Source organism: Eucalyptus grandis, chromosome 8 (genome assembly GCF_016545825.1).
Source record: "Eucalyptus grandis isolate ANBG69807.140 chromosome 8, ASM1654582v1, whole genome shotgun sequence".
NCBI classification, from domain to species: domain Eukaryota; kingdom Viridiplantae; phylum Streptophyta; class Magnoliopsida; order Myrtales; family Myrtaceae; genus Eucalyptus; species Eucalyptus grandis.
The window spans coordinates 70864424-70890391 of NC_052619.1; the positions used below are offsets into that span (position 1 = coordinate 70864424).

A 25968-nucleotide genomic window follows, 5' to 3' on the forward strand; every position below is an offset into this window, starting at 1 on the left:
TTGCCTTTAGAGGTGTGGAAAGAGGGGTTGCTTCCAATGAGCCGTGGTAGATAATCTAAAGCGCTTCTCGGCCAGGATAAGTACAATCACATGACGTGTTAACACCTTTGCTTTGAAAAGTAGTGAAATCATCCCTCAAGATAAATAATTTTAATATTCTAAGACAAAGATTTTGTTATACTTCTGCTCGAGCAAAAGATTCAAGGAGATCCCACTGTGTTATGCGATGTACAGATACCCAATTGTTTATTTCACTTTTTTTTGTTATTAATTTCCAATCCTTTCTTCTTGATTTAGTTTAAAGAGTATAATTTGCTTAGATTGAAGTATTATGTGAAGTATAATGAGAGATTCATTTAGTTATTTATTTGATTATGTACATATTCATATATCCATCATCCTCATCATTGATTTAATCGTGTCTTTTGGTGAAAGATCATGGCCCTCCACAAGGGCGTGCCTCTTGATTCCTCATCAATTGCTCCTCATCATCCTAGTTACCATACAAGATACCACTGATTCATCTTAGTGAGAGGTGAGAGCTTATGAGCTTCTTTAGCCAGAGCTCCATTCCACTCTACAATTTCAATCCAAAAACTGCCGACAAGACCACTTCAAAATAAGAAGAAGCTCCTGAAAATTCTGCGAAAATAAATGAGTCAACATTCGTCTGGCACCATCTGCTGGTGCAGCTTCCGAATCATGGCAAGGCTAGCGAAAGCCCAAAATCTCCGCAGAGGATGGAAGAATGCATCACAATCGAAGAGCACAAGAGATATCCGAGACCTTCCAGTGTGTGTGCTTCCAAACCTGGTTGATCTGGATCCAGACTCATCGTAAAATAAAATCACAAGGAGATAGAGATCTTAACTGAAAAATGAATTGATATGACACGATCTGCTTATTCTTTTTCATTCTGAAGTGTATGAAGAAACTGCATCTGTTTATCTATCAGCCATGCTGTTCCTAGAAATAAAACCAAAAATGACCGCCCGAGCCCACCTATGATTGCTAAACTGAAAACATGTAAAAAATTCTATACACTGAACTACATTAGATGAATTTCGAGACCATTCACTCTGCCATCATAGTTTTCAAATCTTCCCTTCTCTCTTTCATGCTTGAGCTTGTAGTTTTGCCCCGTCAAGATGAGGATTCTCAGAGATCATGCTGTCCGCAGACGGATGTCAGTCACTCGAGAGCACCTCTCAGATGGATCAGACCTCAGAGTATTCAGATTCCATGGGATTCATTACAAACTTCTTGTGAAGTAGAAGCCTTGCAATAAGTAATGCTGCTTACCCTGAAGATATATCTAGCTGCTCGCCAGGCACCTTGTTAGTCAAGTTGCAGATAAGAGCCTTGCCAAAAACAAAAAGGAAAAAAAAATTACCAAATAAGAACAGGAATGATAAAATGGAATGTGTACTTATGCACAGTAGCATCCATTCAGCAGTTCCTCTTATTCGGTGCTCAATGGAAATGGTTAAAATTTGCTCATTGTTTAAGACTAAAAACAACTGATGACAGAATAACCAGAGCAACTCTCCACTTATCTCCTGCAGATCATCACAGAAGGCATCACATGTCATTTTCATGTATGCACAGCTCAAAAATGGGCTCTGAAACACAATCGAGGACTAAGCAAGCTTTTGACTATGCACATAGACTCCCTCACACCCCGTATATTATCCTTTGAAGATGCAAAAAAAACCTCATTGCAGCATTCAACCATAACAAAATCATGCAATACGTATCACATTAACTGGAAAACGTAAGAAAAAGATGCATATGAATCTACTGCTATCAGTTTCTCCACTAGCCTTGGTGGGACATAATGGCTTCTTGTAAAAAGACCAAGCTGTCTCATCTTGCTTATGTACATGTCAAGTACATGCTCTCGAAAAATGCTCAATTTTACAAAATTGATCAATCACAATTGATATGGGGAAGGGAATCCTGATTATGGACAAACCTCAAAGATATCCTCATGTGCTGTAGTTTCAAAAGAAATGGCTCGCCATAAGAAGTTGAGGTTTTTCATTGTCTTCTTCTATCTCCATGGCAGCTTCAGCTTTGATTTCCTGAACCCTTTTATCCCATATACCGTCAATCAGCTTCCAAGTTTCATCACTAACTTCCTGAGTCTGCACATAAATGGGGACAGAAAGGCAAGGCAACATTATTTCACTTGGGAACAAATATAGTAGCATAAACCCTCGCTAAACCACATTTCACATACCTCCATTGGACGAGGTGCACCAAATGTGGCAAATCCAACATTTCCAGGTGCAAAAGTAACCCTCCCTGGTAGTGTCACCCCATGAATTCCCCATCGTCCAGCATAAATGAGAGTTCCATACTCATCTACAGGACTCACGGATGGCTGAACAAGGACCAATAGAACAGTGCTTTTAGCAGGTCCTTGTGGTCATTGACATCAGTGTTACATGATGAAACCACATAGTTCAAAAATTATACTTCACAGATTCCTCGTGTCATGGAGCAACAAACAATCCTATCCACTTTTTGTGATGAACATGTACCACTTTCTGTTCTCATGCTATTGCCAAATAACCTATCCCTATTTTTCTTTTTAGTGTGTATCACCAGCTTCTTCTTCATCTTCTTCTTCTTCTTTTTTAAAAAATTCCATTACAGATTAGGACGGAGGTTGAAGCCAATTACAATTTGGGGAGTTTTATGGACTGGTCAAATATTTTAAAATTTGAAACTATTGAATGAAGATATGGTTCAATAAAAAAGTTTATGCTAGCTCCCACAAGTCCCTTTACTACGATTCTCATAAGTGACTGCATGTGGCATAGCTTAAGCAAAGAATGGATCACATGCCTATTGGTTCATCACTGAATAACTAACCAAGCCAATTGCAGGAACGTGTCTAGAAAACAACCTAAGTAAATATTTTCAATATCTCATGAACCCAAAAATTACCTGAGGTATCCGAGGGGCGCCATTATAAACAGCCCAAATTTCTTCGGCTTTGATCTCTTCTTTTTCCAATAAAATATCTGTGAAGCATAACCACATTAAGGAACTGGGAAAGAGAATTAAGCATGGCTAAGAAGGCACATAAAACCTGTTTAATAATCAAATATTAAATACACTAATATTTCTCTTCCGCATTAGATGACTCAACATTAAAATGACTTGTTACATAAGAATTCTGACCTGTGATTGTCTCTACAGCTGACTGGTATTCCCGAAACACCGAGGTGCATTTTTCCACAGCAAACCGCATGTATTCATCTCTAAGAGCCTCCAGTTTTGCTGCTAGCTGTTGAAATTAATCAAGTTCTTATATTTGTTTCACTATATTTGGACAACTGTTTCAAAAAGTAGCTCTTTAACAATTAAAATACAATATTGTCAAACTTGGATCAGCCATACATACATTTGGCACAAGATCGCCCTGATTTCTATAGTATGCTTTTCCAAATGAAGTCATCCCTGTCTGGAGAATCAGAAACTCTGCAAGTCTGGAAGCTTCCAGTGTTGCCTTAGACGATATCCAGCACATGTTATCGATCCCAAACATTTCCTCTTCTATTACCCTAGCTGCAGCATAGAGTCAAGAAACCAAAAAAGTGCACATTAAGGCCACAAGCAAGGTAAAGGAAGATGGTTTGTAAATCAAGAAAGTTAAAAATACATCCATGATAGAAACACGAAACAGCATTTAAATTGCTTTGGGGTTTATGTCCCATCTTCCTCATTCAAAGTATGAGAGACATCAAAAATATACAATGGAGTATTGCAGGCAAGTCCAAGTGCTTTAAAAATTATTTATAGCCAGGGCCTCACCATCCAACCACCAATGCAACTGCCCCACCCCCAGCAAAACAACAGGAACAGTAGATAGAAGAAAGAAAAAGCTACTATTGTCAAAGAGAAGAATGAGAGTATTGCTTCCCTAATTGACAAGAAAAATGGCAATAAAAAATTATCTTTATACATTCGTAACTTACGAGCACAAGCTCGGATTATTGAGTTCACATAATCTGATTTCCTTGCATAGACTTGGCCTGAGATATCCTTATAGCGCATATTTGGCTGGCTCCGTATTGAATTAATATCTGTCTGCAGAAGTCAAAAGCAAATGAGAAACTTTTTGTGAGCATAAGAATAATTTAAAACACCAAACAGCATGAGCCAGATAGGATACTCCCTGCACCTCAGTAAAAGGACGGTGGGGATCGGGAAAGTAGCATGAGATAACAGCAACAGCAGCCTCTCGATATGCCAACCTTAATTTTAATTCCTCTGGAATCTCAGTACTATCTTCTTGGCCAGTTTCAAATGTTCCTTTTTGCTGCAAATTCATACAACATCAAAGTCATGTAAGGGTTGTGTCAAAGGGACGCAGAAGGGTGAGAGCCACCGCTTACCCTCTTCAAGGCCTCCAGAAGTTCCTCTCGCCCAATGTGGTCCAAGTCTTTTCTGGCAGTCAAAATTCCAGCTTCATTCCTGTCATAGAAATAAACAAATATTAGACTCTCTGTGTGCACTTATCCTTTACTGTGACAGTAAAATTATGTTTACAATATATTTTGCAGCTCCGCTCCAGTAAAATCTTCTGCAAGTTCAGCAATCTCTTCCAGTAGCACCTCCTTTTCTTTTTCTGAGCGAAAAAACTTATTTCTAGCATGCACCTGCAATTGGCAGAGACTATTTGAACCACTAAACCACGGAATGAGAGCCAAAATACAACTAAAATACCTTTAATATGGCCAGTCTACCATCCTTAGATGGCAAACCAACTCGTATAATCTTGTCAAATCGACCCTTTCTCAGGAGAGCTGGATCGAGAATATCCAGCCTATTTGTAGCACCTATGACTAAAACCTGAAATGATCAGCAGTTTAGTGATATTATGGTTCAGTTTTCTTTTTTCAGTAGTTCACATTTTCTTGAGAGGTATCAAAATTACTTCATGCAAGTACACATTTATCTATACAAATAGGAAGCAACCTGAGATGTAGAGACTTTAAAACCATCCAGTTCTGTCAGTATCTGAAGCAGACCTTGTTCCCTCTCTGCACCCCCCTGTAAAAGCAGCAGCTAGAGATGTGAGAGAGAGAGAGAGAGAGATGATAAGAGCTGAATAAATAACGCAGACATGCCAGGCTTTAGTAAGATCTCAAATTGAAGCTGAGGAGAATAAAGTACAAGCAACTGAAAAGTTCAAAGAACAGATCTTTACACCGTTATTAAGACTAAATAACAGCTTCAGGCAATGGAAAGCCTCCAAGGATGATGAAGAATGAAGAAATTGTTCCATCAATATTGTACCGTGTTTCTTATCAATAACTTTAGCATTCAGATTAATTGACAGTGGTCCCACAAATTCCTGATCTTAGGTTAAATTTTAACGTCCACATGAAGGAAGGGTTGGGGCATTTAAATGTTAAATCAAGTCTTGATCTAACAGTTTAAACTTTTAGCTTAGTTGGCAACAATCCCACAAAGAATTCACAGATAGCATGTGAGCACATCAGTTTAGCAAAATACAGGAATTGGCTTCTAAGTGCTCTTTCACAGCCTCCACTGTAGCTGGATCAGCATATTTTTTGCAGTGAACAAAAAAGATTCAACTTCAAAAGCTTCGTTTAGATGGGAGGATCGATTCGACCAAAAAAAAAAAAAAAAAGATGGGAGGATCGACCCGTTCAGTAGAATTCTGAAGAAAGGATGCTTTTGAATGATTGAATTCCCATAATAGCGTCGACGATAAAATTCATAGACCAATTCCAAATTTTGATCCAAAGAGGCAGCCTAATCTTAAAGGGTAAACCTAAAAAAAATAATGTCAAGTATATGCAAATGCAATGTTCAAGGTACCTTGACCCCACATTCATTCAAACAAATTCTGGACATCAATCCAGAATTACGCCATTGAATTTCATATCTGAACAAAGATAGAAGCCTTAGAAGACACCCAAATTATGCAAATGTGCATACAGCTACTGACAGAAAGCTAGAAATTTCTACCCTGAGAGATGCTACCAGATGACAAAAGTAAGAGTATGTTGTAAGTAAATGCATTGGTTTTCTTGGACAGATGTGGGATCAATCAATTCCTCACATGATACTTTGAAATCCTTTAAATGCAAGGAGCTTTTTGACCAAGATACCACAGAAGAACACGCCAGCTTCTCACATTACAGAAATGGCAGATAATTATCAAGGATGGAGCATGAAATCTTAATGTGCTGTCTCACCCCTCCAATATCAGGTCCACCCCTTTTGCTACCAATAGCATCTATCTCATCAATGAAAATAATGGAAGGTGCAAATGATCTGGCACTAGCAAAAAGGTCCTTCACTCGAGATGCGGCCACGCCTACAAACATCTGGAGAAAAAGAAATAGAAGTTAGGAATTTATTTATGATACCTCAGGAACAATATATAAAGTCGAGCATTTATTCCATTCAAATAACAAAACAATGACAAAGATAATGCGATTTTGCCAGCAGCTGTACCAACTACCAAGTGAAGATAATGAATACCGTCTGCAAGTCAATCAACTTTAGTTTACAAAAATAAAGGAAGCGAATATTTAATGAGCAAAGACAAAAAAGGGTAAATCATGGGTCCACAAAACACCCCACTAACCCCAAGGACAGTAAGAAGTGAGTCGCCAAAATCAGAGACCCCACAAGTCTAGAATGGACATGTCAAATAGAGTGTGAGTGCACAACTGCTGATCTCAACCACTAAAACACAGTGGAGTTTTTCCCTTCTAGGAGTGGTCAGCATACGACCCAGGCGGTGAACCACAGAAAGAAGTCCATAGAAACTTACAGTGCAGAAGTCAAATATTACAAGTACTCCATGCATCCTCACAAGCGCCAATAATTGAGTTATTTGGGCCAATTAACAGAGGAACTGCTGCTTTTCCAATACAAGACTTCCACCATAATTATTGTGGGCGCATTTGCCCAATCAACTTGCCACATGTTATCAAAACAAATTGCTAACCATTCCACAATGTGATATGTCACTCAATATTACATGCGTTAACACATGGGTACAGCTTTCTATTGCACCATACCATTTCAGGATTGTTCATCCCAATGGTTTGTGTACATGGTTTAACACAATAAAAACCTTCCCACACAAATACTCTCAAATGCTTCAAAAGCCTGATTTCTTAAATGAGACAGATCATCACTACGGAAGCCCTTTTATTTTATTTTTTTTGGGGGTGGGGATGGTATCTAAGAAAGCAAGATGTTCCATATAAAGAACTGTCAGTAGCCATCCTCTAGCTTAACCATTCCAGATAGGAACTAATGCCTTACCTCCACAAAGTCCGTTCCATTAGCTGCAAAGAAAGGTAGCCCTGCTTCACCGGCAATGGCCTTAGCCAACAATGTTTTTCCAGTTCCAGGGGGGCCATGGAGAAGCACACCTTTGGGACAATAGATTCCTTTGTTTTGGAACTCCTCCTCATTTTTAAGGATTCTTACAATCTCCTGTAGTTCCCGCTTGATGTATTCCTGACCAGCAAAATCATCAAAAGTAACACCAGTTTTTTCTTCTGCAGAAATAAATTTTGCCCTGGGTAATAGCAGTAAAAAGGTTAGATTCTAGTCAACTGTCATCAGCACAAACTACAGGTTATTGACAGCAAAAGTATATTGCTCAAAACATTTTCTGCTTCACAATTGCATGCAGAAGATGTTGCTCCATGGTCAAAGAAAGAAAAAAGAGAGAAATACCAAGAGTTAGGTAAGTACATCTAGGAATGTAACTCTTCCATGTTAGGGAAAAAACTAAAATTGTAATAAATAAATGACAATAACTCTTCTCTGGCAGTGTTTTTGCTGGAATTTAGCTTGGTTAAGACGAAAGTAATCAACTAATTCAAACTGAATGGCAAATGGAGATCAAAATCTTCTGAGACCATTCCCCTAAGGCATTGCTCTTCAGCATAAAGCGTCCATATCTAAAGAGATTGACAAAGGCTAAAGAAAGGATCTCTCCTTGTAGATGTGTGTGCATTGCACAGACTTCACATATGGATTCACTGAATAACTAGAACCAAAATTAAATCTTTTCTCCCTTCATAAACTAATCATCCCCTGAAGACACGTCAATTAGGATTCAAACTTTTTGGACATAAGATTCCAAAAGCCCTTTCTGAAAGAATGACTATATCCTCTCACAACTTTGCTTTATCAAGTACCTGAACTTTCTTATTCACAAAAAGGAACATCATGCCAGTTAAAAATTTCAGATAGATATCAAACTGGCATAACCAGTAAATCACTATAACTTTGCAGTGGACTGAGTAATAGAAGACTTCATCTCAAAGATGTAATCAGATTATTTATGTTCCAAATTAGTTAGGAATTTGAGATCAAAGTAAGATCAAGATTATTGATCTGCACCCAACAGTGAAACATGGTTAGAATTGAGTAACCAAATGATGGACTAGGCAAAGAAAGAAAAATGTGTAATCAACAAGGGAGGTAAAAGTTTCCACACGAAATTAAATAGCAAGAACAAGCCAAACAACTGATAGTGAGTAGCATAGAGAACCAAACAGGAAGTCAGCAAGTTCAATTATCAGAACTTGCAAGCTATTATTTACTTACCGACTTTTTCCTAATGATCCAAGCGCTTGCCGCTTAATTGGCTGTGGTATTTTCTCGCTTGGTTTTCCCAAATCACAAGGTATAAATTTTGCATAAATTGGCCTCATCATGTTATCAATCCAAAGGTACAAGCCAACTGACAAGGCAAGCCGCATACCCCATATCGCTGCAGTCGCTACGGTAGAGTAAACTTCAGCATGGACTGTGTTCTCATTAATTACATCAACATTCACTATTTGTTGATGCAACTTTTGCCAAACATCATTCCAGCAATCAATCGGCATACGGTCAACCACATGGCGCCGGAAAACTATTTCTTTCTGTGAATTCCCTTGGGTTTGTTGTCTATGTCCATCTTTATAGTATGGTAAGATTACTGCACAAAATTGAAAATTCGTCTATCAGATAAGAGGCAGAATTCACACGGAGCATGATAGAGGGGCGTGTGTTCTAGCCTATTCAAGAAGGGAAATATTATAAGCTAGCGAAAGATATATTCTCTGCCACTTGCACAGCATCAATATCAGGACACAGACATTCTAGATGATAAGCACAAAGTTTGAATTCAAAATAACTGAAGCAACCACACCTAGTAGGAGAAAAGACTTTATTCTCATGTTATACACAGTAACTGTCTTCATAAGTTTGATCTTCTTCCTTTCTCTCTTTCTTCTGGTTATCTGTTGTTTATCCTTTTCCTACTTTTCTATTTTACTTTCTTTCCCCTGTGGGGGTACGGGCCTTAAAATGGTATTTATGGAACAATATAATATATCAAGTTATTGCAATAGCACTAGCTCATGATACACCTTGACAGGCTCAGATGAGATGGAAAACCAGGATCGCAAGGGAAAATGATCCTATGTGTTCCAACTGTTCCATTGTTAGAACCTAACGTAGCAAATATTGCAATATTTCATACTCATAAAATGGGTACCAAAATATCTAAACAAGAAGGCATTTGAAACTAGTTGAAATGGCATGATCTTAGGGATCGATAGTACAAAATGGTGGAAATTTTCTATTTTTGAATAATATTAGCCAAGAAATCAACCAACCTGACATTGTCTGGCCATAATTCGTATACTCGACAAACTGGACATTATTGGTGTTAAGAAGACCCAGAAAATCACTGTAATCAATCCTATGCGAATTCTCAGGATCCCACTCTGTTCCTTTCAACTTTCCCCGCATAGTCAGCAAGGCCCTGCTCCAACTCGAAGCCATGACCAGCTGCCTCTCTAATTGGACATTTGCTTTCCGTTCAAGCTCTTCCAGCTTACTTATCCGTTGTCGCTCGGCATCTTTCAGTTTCTGAAAGTTCAAAAATTTAGAGCGTTCAAGAAATTAAGGAAGCAAAAGGGATTCAGCAACCGTACCAGCTAAATTATGAAGTTGAAGACAAGCATCAATGAACCACAAGAACCTCAAAACCCTGCAGCCAAAGCAGCTTCCTAGCAGCAAAATCTGAATACTACAGAGAACAGAAGGATCATCCCTTCATGTGTCTCCTAGTGGGGAACTGTCCATAAACTTAATGAGCGATGCCCTTGAGTCTTTCACCACATTCTCTACCATATTAATCTTATTTAAAAGCCTCAAATAAGAAAATAATGTACTAAATAAAATGTGCCCTTAAACCATCCCACTAGCCATATTAAGTTTATGTGAATCAAGAGACAGCAAGAGAGAGAGAAGAGAGAGAGAGTGAGGCGAGAGGTGTGCTGTACCGATAAGAAACGGTAGAGCAGCTACACTACACAGAATCTGAAGAACCGGTTACATTTTGCACCAGCCGAACAACACAAGGGTGATTCTACTTTATCTAGACAAGACGGCAAGAATTCATGGATGAAGCTAGAAATGCAGGTCAATTTAAAAAAAAAAAAAAAACAAATTTTATCACAGAATGCAGGGCTACAAAAGCAGACCCGGCCCCCAAGCTCACACGGGCTACAACGCCAAGAGCACTCCGCTTGACTCCATTCCATCAATGCATCATCCGAAATTCCACTTTTTCAGCGTTCAACAGCCTCATTTATCAGAGCAAAGCATAACCCAGAATTCCAAAACACCCACGACGCCGATCCAAATTACATAAACAACAAACTCAATTAACCGAAAAACCCGAAAGATAACACGAGCCGAACCTCGAAGAGCTGGGCCGCCTCGGGGTCTTCCTCAACGGAGCCTGCCGACGTGGCGACCGACTCGGGACCGGAACCCGCATTGGAAGCGCTGCGTATGCCGCGACCGAAGCCTCCTCGGCGTCCGGGGAAGAGGATTGGCCGGGAAGCTGCGGCGGCGGCGGCGGCTCCACCGACGCGGTTGGAGCGACGGAGGCGAGACGCGGAGAAGGATAACCGAGCGGAGGAGGCTCCTCTGGAGAGGGAGGCCGGCCTGGGGAAGAGGGCGAAATCGAGAGGTGCGAAGCCGCGAGAGCTCATCTCTCTCCCTCCACCATGAAAATGCAGCAGCAGCTCTCTCTCTCTAGGAATCCTGCTGAGCTCTTCTCGCGAGAGAGAAACGACGACGGTGCTGGCGGAGTTTTCTGCGGGTTTTATAGATTGGTTTTTGAGGTGGCGACGCGGTTAAACGACGTCGTTGCAATCCAAATATGGAGTTTTCACTTGATTTGAAGTTGACTTGGAAACTCACAATGGGATTATTTATATGATCTCCATAGATTTAGTAGCTTATGTATAAATATTTCTCCTTTAAATACCGGCCTGTTCCCCATCGTTCTACGTATATCGAAGAACATACGCGCAGAGCAATCTCTTCTCCTACTCTCTCTATTCGTTTTACATTTCTTGTTGCTACAATTTTACCCGAACAATGAAGTGCGTGCTAATCAGATGGTCTATTGGATCCTGGTCGATGATCGCGCATCTACCTTTTGACAACTCAAAGCTATCCTCATATCTTATTCTTCCATCGATGGCTGTCGAAAAAAATTGGCAACTTTAAGTAGAATTTCGTTGACATACTTCTATCCATTTCCGAGTTAAAAATTAATGTAGGTAAAGTGCAACGATTACGATATATTATCCAATAGTGTCAAAACTTTTGTGATAAATTTCATTGTGGTTTAGGATTAAATGATTCAAACGAACCCAAAAAATAATCCAAGTGGAATTCATTTCAACTTAAGTTTTGAGGATACTTAGTTTACCTTCTTTGAATATCTCCCTCTCTATATTATCTTATTAATCCCGCACGACATGTACAACATCCTTATATTAACTTATTGAGGTATTGTTCTCTTTGCCCTAACTCATACTGAGCCTTTTTGTCCTTTGACGTCACCTTTTCAGGAGGTTATCCAATCTCAAGAGTGCTCCCATCTAAGCACACCTAACTTCAGAATTCCAAAAATAAGTATTGTCATCACATCAAAAGGTGCCTCCATAAGATAGATAGATACATACATACATACATACATATATATATATATATATATATATATATTCAAAATTGATTTCCTCTTTCTCGATGCACTATTTAATCAATTTCTATCCCATTTTATCATCCTAGAAGCTTATTTGGAGCTGCTCCTTGTCCAAGCTCTCTTTAACCCCGACGACGACCACTCCTCACCCTCGTCGAATTGGATTGTTATGGGGCCACCAGCTTTTGCATGGTTTGTCCCCAAACCATACACCTGCTCCAAGAGGTCATCCATCTTATGAGTGTTCTCACTTGAGCATACTTAACTTTGGAGTTCCAAAACTAAGCATGCCAAAAGGTGCATCCATAAGTAAATTCCAATTTTCATATGTATGTATGTATGTATGTATGTATGTATGTATGTATGTATTCCAAAATCGCTCTCTCTCTCGTTCGGTGCACAATTTAGTTCATTCCTACCCCCTTCACCATCCTATAAACCTGTCGGAAGTAGTTCCTTGTCTAGTAACCTTAGTAACCACTCCCCGCCAACGTCAGACCTAGTCATTATAGCATGGCTCTAACTAGAAGTAAAGATTGATTATATCTCAAAATGTTAGGTCCATCTATTTCTAATCTAAACGTATGCATGAAATCAATTATACATGAAAATGTATGTTTATCTATATTATAGAAATAGCACGAGTTATTAAATAAGTTATTTCATCTGGTCCCAAAAGATAATAATAATAATCGGGATCTTTATCATGAATCGTTGTTATATAACATATCTTTCATTTATGTACATGTGACATGGACAGAGCTTCAGATTTTCATTGCAAAATGATCGACATATGTATCATTCTCAAACAAGCTTAGGCTTTTAGAGCGAACACGGTCTGAGCTAAACTTTACATGGTAACACCGGAGGCAAGAGTTTTGAATTTGATTCCTTGGACTCTTATTCCCCCAATTTATAAAATACAATTTATGTCCCACTCTGACTAATTTTGAACTTTCAGATGAGACGCCATGCACTACATCTTAAAGAGATTTAATGCAGATAGGAGGGAGAAATTGTCTCTTCGTGGTTTCACATATATTTAACTTTTACCGTTCATTTGAATCCATGAAGTGCTAGATATCATTTGGAGGGAAAAGTACTTAAACAATCCTAAACATATTATATCAGTATCAATTCAGTCTTAAATATTTTAATTGGACTAATTTAGTTATCAACATTTTGCATTTATATCAGTTGAGTCCATCCGACCAACTTTGATAAAAAAAATCGCTGACATGAATATCGGTCGTCCATGTGACACGCCCGACACGATATGAACAAATTTTACAATTTTTTTAGTATTTTTTTCTGTTTTTTTCTTATTCTTTTTTTCATTATGGCCATGCAAAAGTTGTCGAGGGCTTGCGAGCCCTCACTAGCTACTGGCAAGGGTTGTGGCCCTTGCCAAACCATCACCGGCCACAAGCAAAGGCTCGGTGGCCCTTGCCTATAACCAACAGTGGCCCACAAGCCCTCATCACCATAATGAAAAAAAAAATTAAAATTAAAATTTGTCCATGGTAACACTAGTCATGCCACATAAGACGGCCCCAAAATTCATGTCAGTGATTTTCAGCCAAAATTGATCAGATAGACTCAATTAATACAAATATGAAAGGTTTAGGACTAACTTAGTACCAACAAAATAGGTTTATAACTTTTTTTTTGTACTTTCCCCACATTTGGAACCTACATTAACATCCTTGGAAAATATTATATGTCCAAGATTTTTAACAGTCTTGATGTATATATAAGTGTATTCCTTGTGAATCCGAGCCAAGGGCAGCAACAAAAGCTGGAGACTACAGTATGTATAAAGTTGAACCGAAAGGATCTGGCGAGAGGAAGAAATTGGCACCTAGATTAATGATAATGCTTAATTTCATTTCCCTACCTAAGTTAATCACATTATTAGATCGTGGACGAAAATAAATGAAACAAAATTATTGGTAAGGGTATTGAAGAAGAGAAGTCCAATAGCATCTTTACAAATTGTCCGCTGGCAAGAGAATATGACTGTTATATAACCATTATAGAATAATTAAGAGTTTATGAAAAAATAAATTTAACGTTATAAAACCGTTAAAAAAACCGTTAGAAAACTGTTATACAGCCATGACAAAACCGTTACAAAAAGGATGATTTTATAGGGTCATAAATATTTCAAAATTGCTAAAATACCCAACATGAAGATCCTCAGGGCCTCTTCCACGGTGCACGTATTCAGAGCCGCCTCCTGCTAGCCATGCGCCCGCCACTAATGTTGATATCGATAACCATCCAAAACTAAAGTGGATTAGTTCTCTTCATTCATACTGAAAAACAACATGAAGAGAGATGTATCTGACTATGCATGTGATCCATATCCCGTTGGGAGTGCGTAACAAAAGTCTTCCATACTTTCATCTTGGGAAATCATCAAGAAGGAGTCCAAATCCGAACCTATCAATATATCCACTTGAATGTACATTCACTCAAAGACTTAAATTAATGAGTTATGGGTTAATTAAAGCTAATAAGTTATAAGCTAACTAAGATATATTAACTATTCAATACCATATCAATTCTCCAATGTGAGATTTCTTTAACACAACTCATACATGCATCATAATATATCCTAGCAAGTTTTATCTAATGGAAACCGAGCATCTTAGGCTCGCTGTCAATGGACGCCCTACCCTCCATGCACCATCGCTACTCCTTCTCCTTCTTCCATCATTTTACAGAGAGAGAGAGAGAGTCTCGAGTTGTGATTCATATGAACGTAGGTTTCGAGAGGTGGGAATGAGAGACGTCACCTTCTTTCTCCTTCTCCTTATATCTGCAAATGTCGCCAGCCATTGGGAGCCAATACGCTCCGGAAGCCGACGTGTAGGCACGTGTGGGGACGGCGGTAACAAACCACGTGGACGGCCACGGTCAGATGGTCACGAATTGTAAGGGGAGGAGCCAGGCGGTGAGGCGGGCGACATGGGGGTTTGGCAATGGCGGGCCTCGTTTCGAAAGGGCTATGTACGCGTGCTTGGGGAGCGCTTGGGCCAATGGATATCCAACACTGAAACACCGGCAAATCTTTCCGGAGTGAATCGGAGAGTGATTAAGTGATGGGGACGCCTTCCGGCTCTTGACGCAGCATCCTATCTTCTCCTGGATTACATAAAATACTGTCGTCCCCATAGGACGTACTGTCGTACTTCTTGTCGTAATTACAGGGCAATCGTGTACAGATTGCTTGGAGTTCATCGACATATAGCCAAGATCGACTGATATCGGCTCCCGAGAAATGATTGCTTCGTATTCGCCACTCATTATCAATTGTACAGTTTGTGTACTTTTCTTGTGACGAAAAATCCCACATTGAGAAAATAGACTTCGAACTTATCGAAAACCCTTAGTTGAGAAATTTTTAAAAAAAAAAAAGATATATGAAAGAGAGTATTTGTATATATTTCGATATTTCACAATGAATAGTATTTCAACACATTTATAAGCCTTATAAAATGACTAAATAACATAATATATCAATCAAAATATGCACAACCAAAAAGAAATATTCGCATAATTTTGAGAGATATATAAAACCATCAAAATTATCCTAAATATATCTAACAATAATAATAACCTCAAAACACAAGCCGAAACTCGACGAATAGCCTAAGTGTGTTGCATGCCTCATCCAAATGCCAAACGATTAATATAGTTTTTGTTGACTTTGACCCTAAATTAATTTTGACTGTCACAAAATTATCCCAGAATCGGATGACTACTTTATCTTCTTATTTTGTATGATTCATTTGATTATACTGGGTAGTTCTTAAATTGAAAATTGCAAAAGTTGGAAGTCCAAGCAAGATCCGATGTTGACCAATTATTATAAATTGGCCAAGCAATTCCCTACCACTACTCTCTTTATTTATACGCATATCACGTGTTTAATAAATTACGTAGGTCATACTTATGTGTAAATACTTAATATCAGGGTGTATATTTTGTATGTTTGGGCCGATGTACTGAATTTATTATCTTTATTGGAATCGATCCTTTCCAACCTTCACCATATAATAAGCCTATGTAGCATACATAACCGCTTGTTAGTCCCGCAAGGTGGGGGAACGGGGAGGGGACAGGTGCACAGCATGCCCAATCATGTGCGCCGCCATAAGGTTACAAGAAAAAGGACTTTCAAGCCTTAAGACACTTCACGGAAGAGCGATACCGTATTACAGTTGTCGACCCAACCGATCATTCCGTCTGCATATGTCCTTACAATCTGGATCCCGACTTGAAAATTTGAAACCTTGTAAGAACTTTATAATTACGGTACAATTACAAAGCATATATACTTGATTGTAGTCTGATATCAGTAAATCGCAATGCTGCACATGAATTGGAGGCAATCAAGGGTGCGCTTGTTTTGATAAAAATTTCATGACAAAAAAAAAATGTTTCACATGAAGATCATTCATGATAAAAATGGTAAATTTTAATTTGTTTGGTTGTTTAACAAAAGTGACTTCCTTCTTATAAGGATGGATAGTCGTTTTCCACCAATTTATTTTATTTTATTTTATTTTATTTTCAGCTCATGGAAAATTCTTTCCGTAGATCGACTAGTTTTTCACTATCCCTACATCGGAAGTTCAAAAAACAATTTCTCAGAAATAGTTTTTCTTTAAAGAAATGATAGTTAAGTTTTCTTTTTATTTCCCTTGATGTTGCAAAGCTTAGTTACGTTGTCCCATGCCGTTATTGGATTCGGATGCACTAGAAATGGGTTATTAATAAAGTAACATAGCAATATTAAGTGATTATATGATAATATGTCCAATTAGGTTTAGTTATAGAGTTAACACCACGAAAAGCCTCAATTTAGTATACGTGTAACAAATATACCCCAAACTAGTCACAAAAATTTCAAACCGGTACATTTTTGTGATAATTTATCTATTAATTTTCATTAAATTTTATCGTTAAATTGTTGAATTGGATAACATGCGGCAATTAACATGTGTCTTAGTTTGTGGTTTTACCCTATATTTATCACAGGTATGTTGACATATGATTTTTAGTTAACACATCATGAAAGGTAAAAAAAAAAAAATCGAGTTTAGAGTTTCTGACCACGATACCCATTTCTCGATCAAAAAAACATTGTTTTTTATTTCTTTCTTTTTTCGGTCATTTTTTAATAATTTTCTACTCATTTCCAACAAAAACCCGAAAAGTCAACCTCGAGTCAAACAATCTTACATCCTCGGCATCCTAGTATGGATAGCACCTCATTTTTCATTGGGATGGAGATACTAAGTGTGATTTCCAACGATTTATGTTCTAACCCCACCAACCGTACGAATTGCTTGGATACAAATGGAAGAGTGGCACCCGTATCAAACAACATGCATGCGGCATGATTATGTAGAGAGACCGTACCTATAATAACAGTCTTGGAGTTCTAGGCTTTCTCTTGAACTGCATATATTCTTCCCTGAGGTGAGGGACAATTGGAATTATCGTGCGGCAAAACTCTGTTTTGTAACCTCATTTGTGGTTGCTACGGCTGCATCATTTGCCACCATTGTAGGCGATCCCTTATAACGTAAGCTTGCTAACCATGGCCAAAACATTTTCCTATCCGAACTTGGCACAGAGCATTGTCATGCTGCCTTCTGCAGATGTGGCATATGTCACATGAAGTGAAGGTCAGTTTCTAATTATTGTTCTTCTTGTTGGGAGAAAAAGGAACGTTTTCCTCCCAACATCGGCCTCTTACCAAGACATTGGTTAGTTCGAGAAGTTGAATAGTATGATCTTGCTATGTTTGCCCGTTCCAATGAATCTTTCTCTACCGGTTGAGCTTGTTCATATAACTCGTTGGCATCTTTGAGATTCGGCTACACTAATTGGCTCTGGATGTCGGGTTTTAGGCCATCTTAGGATCTTTTTGCCCTATCCACTAGATCTTCAACCAACTTGGAGGCGTATCTTGACAATTCAACAAACTTTGCCTCATATTGATCAATTGTCATGTTACCTTGTTTGAGCAACAAAAACTCTGTCATTCTTCTTATCTCAAGCACATTAGGAAAAACATTTTCTATTGGACACCCTGACAAAGGCATTCCATGTCAGACTGGTATCATCAGGGAATATCCTTCCTTCTGTTGCTTTCCACCAATGATGGGCATTACCTTGCAACTGGTATATTGCCAACGTCATTTTGTCCTCATCAGAACACCTCAGGAATGCGAATATTTTCTCCAACTCATCAATCCACGCTCCAACTTCTTCAAGATATCCTATCCCAGCGAATTTTGGGGACCGCAACTTCAGGAACCATTCCACCAGTCCCTACATAGGACGTTTGTCACTTACATTCCTATTTCCAATTACATAAGCATTTCCAGAAGTAATGGCTACTTGTTGCTAAGCTTGCTGCTCCATTAAACTTCCAATGGTTGTAAGGGCTTATAGAATTCCATTCAATCAAGGGCCTTGCTTCGACTTTCCTTTCGAAGTCAACTGGACCTTTTTTCTTTTTACATTCAGCTACATATTTATCCACAAAGGTTGAGTTAGCCTTAACTCCTTTAACGAGGTTGCACTTCCAAAATTGGTTCCCCTTGTTAGGCAAGCTCTTTAGGTACTAGTCACGGTCCCACCAAACGTGGACTCATCGGTTGGCCCTAGCAGCCCATCAAATCCACGAAGGCGTGCGATGAGGTCGTTGTTGAACCAAATGTACCATGCCACATAATGATAGGGAACCACATCGTCAAAACCATCTTCAACCCACACGATAGTAGTGCATCTATGATAGGTGATGCTAACTCCTTTGTCTATAATATCGGTAATAGTCACTTCCATATCAACAAGCAATCCATGACGAACAAGAGGGGAGTCCATACCTGCAAATCTAAAAAACAAGGAGTGAGTCACAGACTTAGTAAGTAAACTCATTAACCCTTTCAACCAAAAAAAAAAACTCATTAAACCTTGGTTAGGAGGATGCCTTATCATTGAACAAAGCATGTAAATATCACCTATCAAGTGTCGATGGCAAATCAATAGCAAACCATTCTGATAATCTTGTCTATATGCATTAGAATGGTTCAACTTACCTTTAATGCATGAATTACCCAAAATCATCAAAATAGAACATAGAAACATGCACATGGAATTTCATTTATTAACTTAACCAAAATCCATCAGTTCATCTGAAATCCACTAGGCATTTGAAAATCAGGCATCTAAAATCCACCAGCCATCTGAAATCCATCTGATAACGTCACCAAAATCCATTGATGACGGCAATAGTTTTTCCATCATGAGACCATGCAACAAACATCACACAATCCGACTTCTTATCTTCGTTTTCTTAGCCGATGCAACAAGGCCCGAAGGCATAAACATGCATGTGTGTGTCATGACCTACAAAACCATAACTATACAATATGCTAAGCGTGGTACAAGGTTTGTGGCTCAAACCAATATGCCTAAGTGCCGACCTAAAACCAAGCAAGGTTTGATTGACATGCCTCAATATCGACCCAAGGCCAAGCAAGGTTCAATCCATCATGCCTCAATGCCTGTTTAAGACCAAGTGAGACCCTTCTATGGTCTAAAGCATGATAAACTTATGGACACTAGTACATGAGCAAATCATAGAAAAACAACCATCAACATACAAATACAAGCACAAGTGAGAACACATCCAAGTCTAAACTACGTAGGGCAACACCCTAACCAAGGATTAGAAAATTCACTTACTACTTGACCAAGCGATTTGCCAATGGCCGAGCAATGGCTAAATGGCAAGGGTGAGAGAGGAAATGGTCGAGAGAGGGCGAGGCGTGCAAGAGAGGAGAAGTGGGAGCAATGAGCCAAGGTTGGGGAAATGAAGGGCTAGTACTTCTATTTATAGGCTAAACCTCAATGATGGCCTTTCCAATTGGTCTAATAACTTTTTTGGGTGGCAAGACTAATTAGGAGAGGTGGTGCCCTAATGCCTTAGAAAAATGATTAGAGCCTTGAATGTGTCTTTCTTATTGGTCCACTTAGCCATGAGTCATCACCTAATGAAGAACCTATCTTGAAGAGGTGGCACACCTACCTTGATGTAGTGACGTCCTAAGGCCGTAGAAGAACTCTTGCCAATCTTCTTATTGGGCCACCTATATCATTGATGATCATGAAATTGTTGAGAAAACATTCTCTAAGCAATTTTGAAGATTTGCAAAACTTATCCGGAGTAAAGACTTTGATTCCGATAATAAGTATTTTTCAAGTGGAAGTCTGATGGGTGTGATTAGATGTTATCAATCAGAACCAAAGTTATGGCTTAAGTACTTCCTTCCATATATGCTCTGTCAAACGGTTAGGATGGAGACAATACACTCGTGCAATGGCTACTGGCGATTAATTGGATTCCTTGCCTTATATATAAGGAGTTCCAAAGGAAAGTTTTCCAAAAACAATCTCTCGAAGATTTAGATTTCTTTGAACGTTAGATCTGAAGCGAACCAATCTTTCCAAATTAAAGTACTCAACTTATGGAAACCCAAAATCCTATATGGGTGGTAGAATTTATGGGAAGTTTTATCCTCGGTAACCTTGAAGCGATCAAATATTCTAATCAAGATCCAAACCAACGTGTAGATTAGCTGAATAATTCTCCTAGAAATATGTCCGACGGTCAACTTGGATAGGGAAGAATATAAAAAGAGGTCTCGAAGCTGAAAGGAATATACAACAAGAGATAATCAAAGCTTATAATTCCAAAATCTGAAGAGTATTTCCAATCCAATACATTCGTCTCATCTCTGTGAGCAATATTGTGTAATCACTTAGAGATGGAGAGTGTGTAAGGAGTTGTTCACACAAGCTTGAGTAATCATTTCTCAGGTTTTATAACCTCTTATTGGTTCGTATAACGAAATCTAGCCAATAAGTTATCAACACGGGAGAAAAGGCGTAGACTTGCAAAAGCCGAACTACTATAGATTTTTGTGTGTAATTTTCTATGCCTTTCTCTCTTGATTTTACTTGTGATAGATTTAATTGTACACTGGCAAGATCTAATCGCTACACATTCTGTCACACGTTGTACTTTTGCAATATTAGTTTTAAATTCTTCTAATTCCTGTAGTATCACCTATTTACCCTCTCTAGATGATAGATCTAGCCCTAATAGAAATGATAATTTGGCTAAGCTTGCTCTCCAAGGCTTACCTTAGCGTAATGATGACCAATTTCCTATAGAAACACCTAAACTTATGAATCATCCTCTTCATTAATTGCTTAGTTTTAGTGTCATCATGAGACTTGGATTTTTGTCACATGTTAAGCTACTTGTTCTCTAAGTTAAACTCCTATCTTGCCACTTGGACGTGTAAGTCATCCCCCTCATTGAATTACTAACTTCCAAAGAACATAATTGCAAGCATGAGAAGGAAGCCAATTTAAGCACCATCATTATTGGATGAGAGTTTCTTGTATTCATCCATGATCGGTTACTCTATTCGGACTGAGGTTCATGACTAATTCACAAGTAGACAAGGTTAGACGTAGCCAACCCTAACCCACATGACTAAGTTGGTGGCCTATCCTAACTAACGCATTGCCAAGATCAACCGAGCTCAAAGCCTCAGAGCTGAGTTGCTCGGGCTCAGCGCCGAGCTGACTATGCTTGGGACTAGCTGATCGAGCTCCAGGTTGGCTAACCAAGCTCAAAGTTCAAGTGACTAGGCTCAAAGCTAGCTCATGGCTTGGCAAAAGGCCGAACTCATGGCATGGTTAACCGAGCTCAAGATCGAATCCATGGCTGGACTGACCAAGTTCATGATTGGATCCATGGCTAATCCATGATATTTTGCAAATGGTTCATGGTCAATCCATGACTGATCCATGTTTGAGTATAGCCGATTCATAATCGACCCTCGATTGACATGCGGTTATGTGGCATTGATCAATTTGGGACCAATACACGATCGCATGGAATCAGCCTATGGTTGTCCATGGCTAATGCATGACCATGTGGAATCACCCACAACTGATACCTAATCATGTGGCATCAATCCATGACCGTCCATTAATCGATTCATGACGGTGCATGATCGTCCCACGACCAACCCTCATGATCGAGCAGCTAATCCATGGTCGAATAACTCTAATCAACTTACATGATTGGTGGATTGTTTCACTGCCGATCCCTTTGCCTATCCATGGTCGATCCTTCAATCAAACCATAGTTGATCCTTAGTTAGCTTTCCTAATCGACCCAATTGGTCCATGACCAATCCCTGGACTGATCTATGGTTGATCCTCATTATCGGCGTACCAATCCCTGAGCCATCTCCTATGAATAAGACAAGGGCCAGAACTGTGAATGTTACATTGACCGAAAGAACTATATTGGCAAATCGTCAAAATGTTTAAAATTAAATTGACGCAATTGAAAAATTTAAGACTAACTTAACAAATCATCAAAAAATTTAGAACTAAATTGGCACAATTGAAAGGTTTAGGTCTAAATTAATCGCCAGACAATAGGTCGAGGACATTTTAGGCAATTTCCTCGATCATTCTATTGACAAAGAAATCAAGCAAACATCCCATCAGTTAACATTGTACATCGGTGAAATCTAAACATATAAATCATGCAACTTTAACGGTACTCATTCATGTAGAGTCTTGTAAGCCAAATGCTTTGTTACAGAGTGCGCGATGGTTGTAATACAAGGCCAATCCCATAGTGGAAAAAAAAAAGTAATTTATAGAATGCTCGTTCCATGAAAGCTTAATACTACGGAAAACTTCAAATTAGTAGACTTGTGACAAATATACCCTTTGTTATTTTTCATTAAGTTTTATTGTCAAATTGTTGAACTAGATAACACATGGCAATTTATAGGTATAACAATTTAAGGTTTTACCTTATATTTATCACAAGTGTTTCAATTTGTGCGAAATCCCACTTAATGAAAACTAATGGGAGATGAATTTATCATAGATATATCAATTTAGGATTTGCCATGATATTAACCTCATTATGATTGTTGCGGTGATAGAACTCATTACGCAATAAAATGGAATCTCGAAGTGGGTCCCATTGTTTCTAGATACATTTATTATTGTGAGTTTAGCTAATTAATCATGATGCGTGGCATCTTTAATTAGGAATTAATGCAGCACTAATCCAACCGAGCTTTCTAGGGAGTTCCTGCGCATGGGTTTGAACCAATCCTAAAGGTCCATGCAATCATTTGCTTTTCAACGTAAAGGCAAAAAATATTTGACCAAATAAAAACATGAAGGCAAGTCATTAAAGTGAAGAGATCAAAGCAAATATTCCATGATGAATGGTACCGATATGCTTAAGGCCTCATTGGTAACTCTCTAATTCTTAACTATTTCTATTATTTTGTTTCTCATAATTAAAAAGAAAAAAAAAATCATTTGGTAACGTCAGCTATTTTTCTATTCTTAGGAATAGATCGGTGATCAAGAAATAGATTTAGAACAAAATCAAAAAAAAAAAAAAAAAAATATTACTTCTTTAATCCCAAAAACAATTCTAGAATTAAATTATTTCTTTTCTTTTTCTTTTTTTTTTTTTTCCTTTGCTTCTTCTTCCTTCTCTAGCCAATCACCAGGTGTGGCAATGGGCTCGACGATGGCCGGCAATTGGCCAGAGGTCTAGCAAACTTGCTAGAGCCTCACCGGCTCTCGTTAAGGTCTAACGACCTCGCTAGATCTAGGCTAGGTCAAGGCCGACCTTGTCGAGGTCCAGCAAGGCTCCCCCAAGGCCAGCAAGATCGCCAGCCATCAGCGACCCACCGATTGGCTAGAAGAGGAAGAGAAAAGAAGGAAAAAAGAAAAGGAAAAAAAGGTAAAATCTCAAAAAATTATTGAAAAATTAAAAAAATTCTATGTCACAAAAAAATTTGAGTGCAATATAAAACACATTCCTATCCTTTTCTGTTTTGAGAATTGAAATTTTATCCAGTTACCAAATACATTTGAATACTCATAAACTTGTACAAGAAACATAATTAGAAAAAATTATTTCGAGCAGAAACTGTTTTTGAGAACATAATATTTACCAAATGCACTCTTAAGAGGTTCTTGGTGGAGTACTTTTTGTGGAAAATGCAGCAAATTCAATTTTGTGATATGAAAGAGATTTTTTTAGTTATCTAAAGTCTCATGTGTCCTTATGAGAAGTATTTCTTTAGGGATTTTTTATTATTATATATTTATATAGATCAATTGTGAATTCACAATATTAGACTGTGATTTTATATATGTTTAACAATAGATTTAGCTACACAACAATCATATATGATTTAAAGAGAATCTTTTTTTAATGCAAAAGTTCAAAAGTGAACTTAGATATATGTTGTCTACATAGCCAGAGCCATATGACAAGCACGAAAAAGAAACTAGAAAGAAATTGGGCCGGGGAAAGGGTATACCTTTGTGCTTCTGTTTTGTAATGATAATGTCCTCCACCGTATTTTTAAAGCTATCCACTTTGTTCATTGTAACTTGGAAGCTGCAGCTGCTGCGAAGTTGCTTGTACACGTTTTTATGGCAAATGGCGTCATATGACAAGCACGATGTTGTCTACATAGCTAGAGCCATAATGATGTATGTTTAACTATAGATTTAGGTACACAATAATCACATCTGATTTAAAACGAATCTTCTTTAATGCAAAGGTTCAAAAGTGAACTCAGATGGATGTTGTCTACATAGCCAGAACCATATAACAAGCCCGAAAAAAAAGAAAAAAAGAAATTAGGCCTTTGAAAAGGTATACCAAGAAAAAAGAAAAGGTATACCTTTGTTTTTTTTTTGGTAATGATGATGTCCTCCACCGTATTTTTAAAGCTGTCAACTTTATTCGTTGTAACTTGGAAGCTGCAGCTATGGCAAAGTTGCCTATACGCGTTTTTATGGCAAATGGGGTCAAATTCAACTGTATGAAGTGTAATATTTTTTAATGAGGATTTTACAAACTAATGCCCTAGAGACATACAAAGAAATTTTATTAAATATTGTTTCTATTATTTTATGCATAATCAATATATTAAAATGAAAACATTTTTTATTAGGTAGGCTAACAAGTGCATTTTGGGCACTCGTTAACAAAATCTTTCTAATAATAATCCTCGACGTCCCCATAACATGTCCTATTCATTATTCAAAAGCAAATGTTTCAAAAAATTTCTTGTAAGGCCACTTACTCTCTAAGTTGGAAACAATGTTTTGCCATGGCTGTTGATGTTCGAACCAATTTCTATGGTGTCTTGATTAGATATGAATACCTGAAAACTTTTAGGATATATTTGTTTCATCAAATTTTTTTAAGAAAACATTTTCCTCATTTTCTAGCGTTTGATTCGCTTAGAAAAACTAGTCAATGGAAAAGATTTTCCTACCAAAACTTAAATTAAAGAAAATATATTTCTCTTTAAAAGAACTGGAAAATGTTTTCCAAAATAATTCGATATATCACTTACAAAAATGAATGAATAAAAAATATGTCCATTATTCACCAAAATAGTTAAGTATAAACTGATGTTGATAATAAAAATATTTTGGATTGATTAACTTTTCCAAGTGATATTACTAACTATTAAATCTTAAATTTTTTTATGAAATAAACACACCCTTAGAATCTGTTGGTCGGCTAAGTCGATTTAAATTTGCCCAATCAATTTGTAATGGTGGGCTCATATGTTGAGTCTTTGTGAAATTAGTAAATTAGTAATATTGTAACGGTCCATTAAAAGTTTGAAAGACGAAAGTGACTTGATATTAAAGTCACCTGTCGGTAGAATGTTCTCAGATGGTAAAGTACTTTGACCGTGCCCATCAGAGAGAGA

At 38.0% G+C, this 25968-nt stretch overlaps 1 protein-coding gene across 2 annotated transcripts; it reads right to left on the reverse strand.

Moving 5' to 3' along the window:
• Window positions 1–860: 860 nt before the first annotated feature.
• Window positions 861–11146, reverse strand: LOC104415887 (probable inactive ATP-dependent zinc metalloprotease FTSHI 4, chloroplastic). Of its 2 annotated transcripts, XR_005545890.1 has the most exons (18): window positions 10776–11146; window positions 9684–9939; window positions 8626–9001; window positions 7327–7585; window positions 6243–6374; window positions 4993–5067; window positions 4741–4866; window positions 4564–4673; window positions 4410–4488; window positions 4196–4333; window positions 3990–4101; window positions 3416–3579; window positions 3193–3298; window positions 2956–3032; window positions 2243–2386; window positions 1976–2147; window positions 1303–1361; window positions 861–1170 (listed from the first exon to the last, which is right to left on the reverse strand). XR_005545890.1 is itself a non-coding variant. In XM_010027282.3 (17 exons), the coding sequence occupies exons 1-16, from the start codon at window positions 11070–11072 to the stop codon at window positions 2004–2006; spliced, it is 2595 nt and encodes an 864-aa protein (XP_010025584.2). In that variant the 5' UTR covers window positions 11073–11146; the 3' UTR covers window positions 861–1361; window positions 1976–2003. The 2 variants fall into 2 exon arrangements, 1 of the variants encoding a protein (XP_010025584.2); XM_010027282.3 differs by having other exon boundaries at window positions 861–1361.
• Between the last annotated feature and the right edge of the window lie 14822 nt (window positions 11147–25968).

Coding starts and splice junctions, on each gene's coding strand:
- LOC104415887 (XM_010027282.3), bottom strand. CDS start 11,072: ATGAGCTCTCGCGGCTTCGCACCTCTCGATTTCGCCCTCTTCCCCAGG. Junction 4,674..4,740: donor GTAGACTGGCCATATTAAAG/GTATTTTAGTTG, acceptor TGCCAATTGCAG/GTGCATGCTAGAAATAAGTT. Junction 4,102..4,195: donor CCCACCGTCCTTTTACTGAG/GTGCAGGGAGTA, acceptor TGACTTCTGCAG/ACAGATATTAATTCAATACG.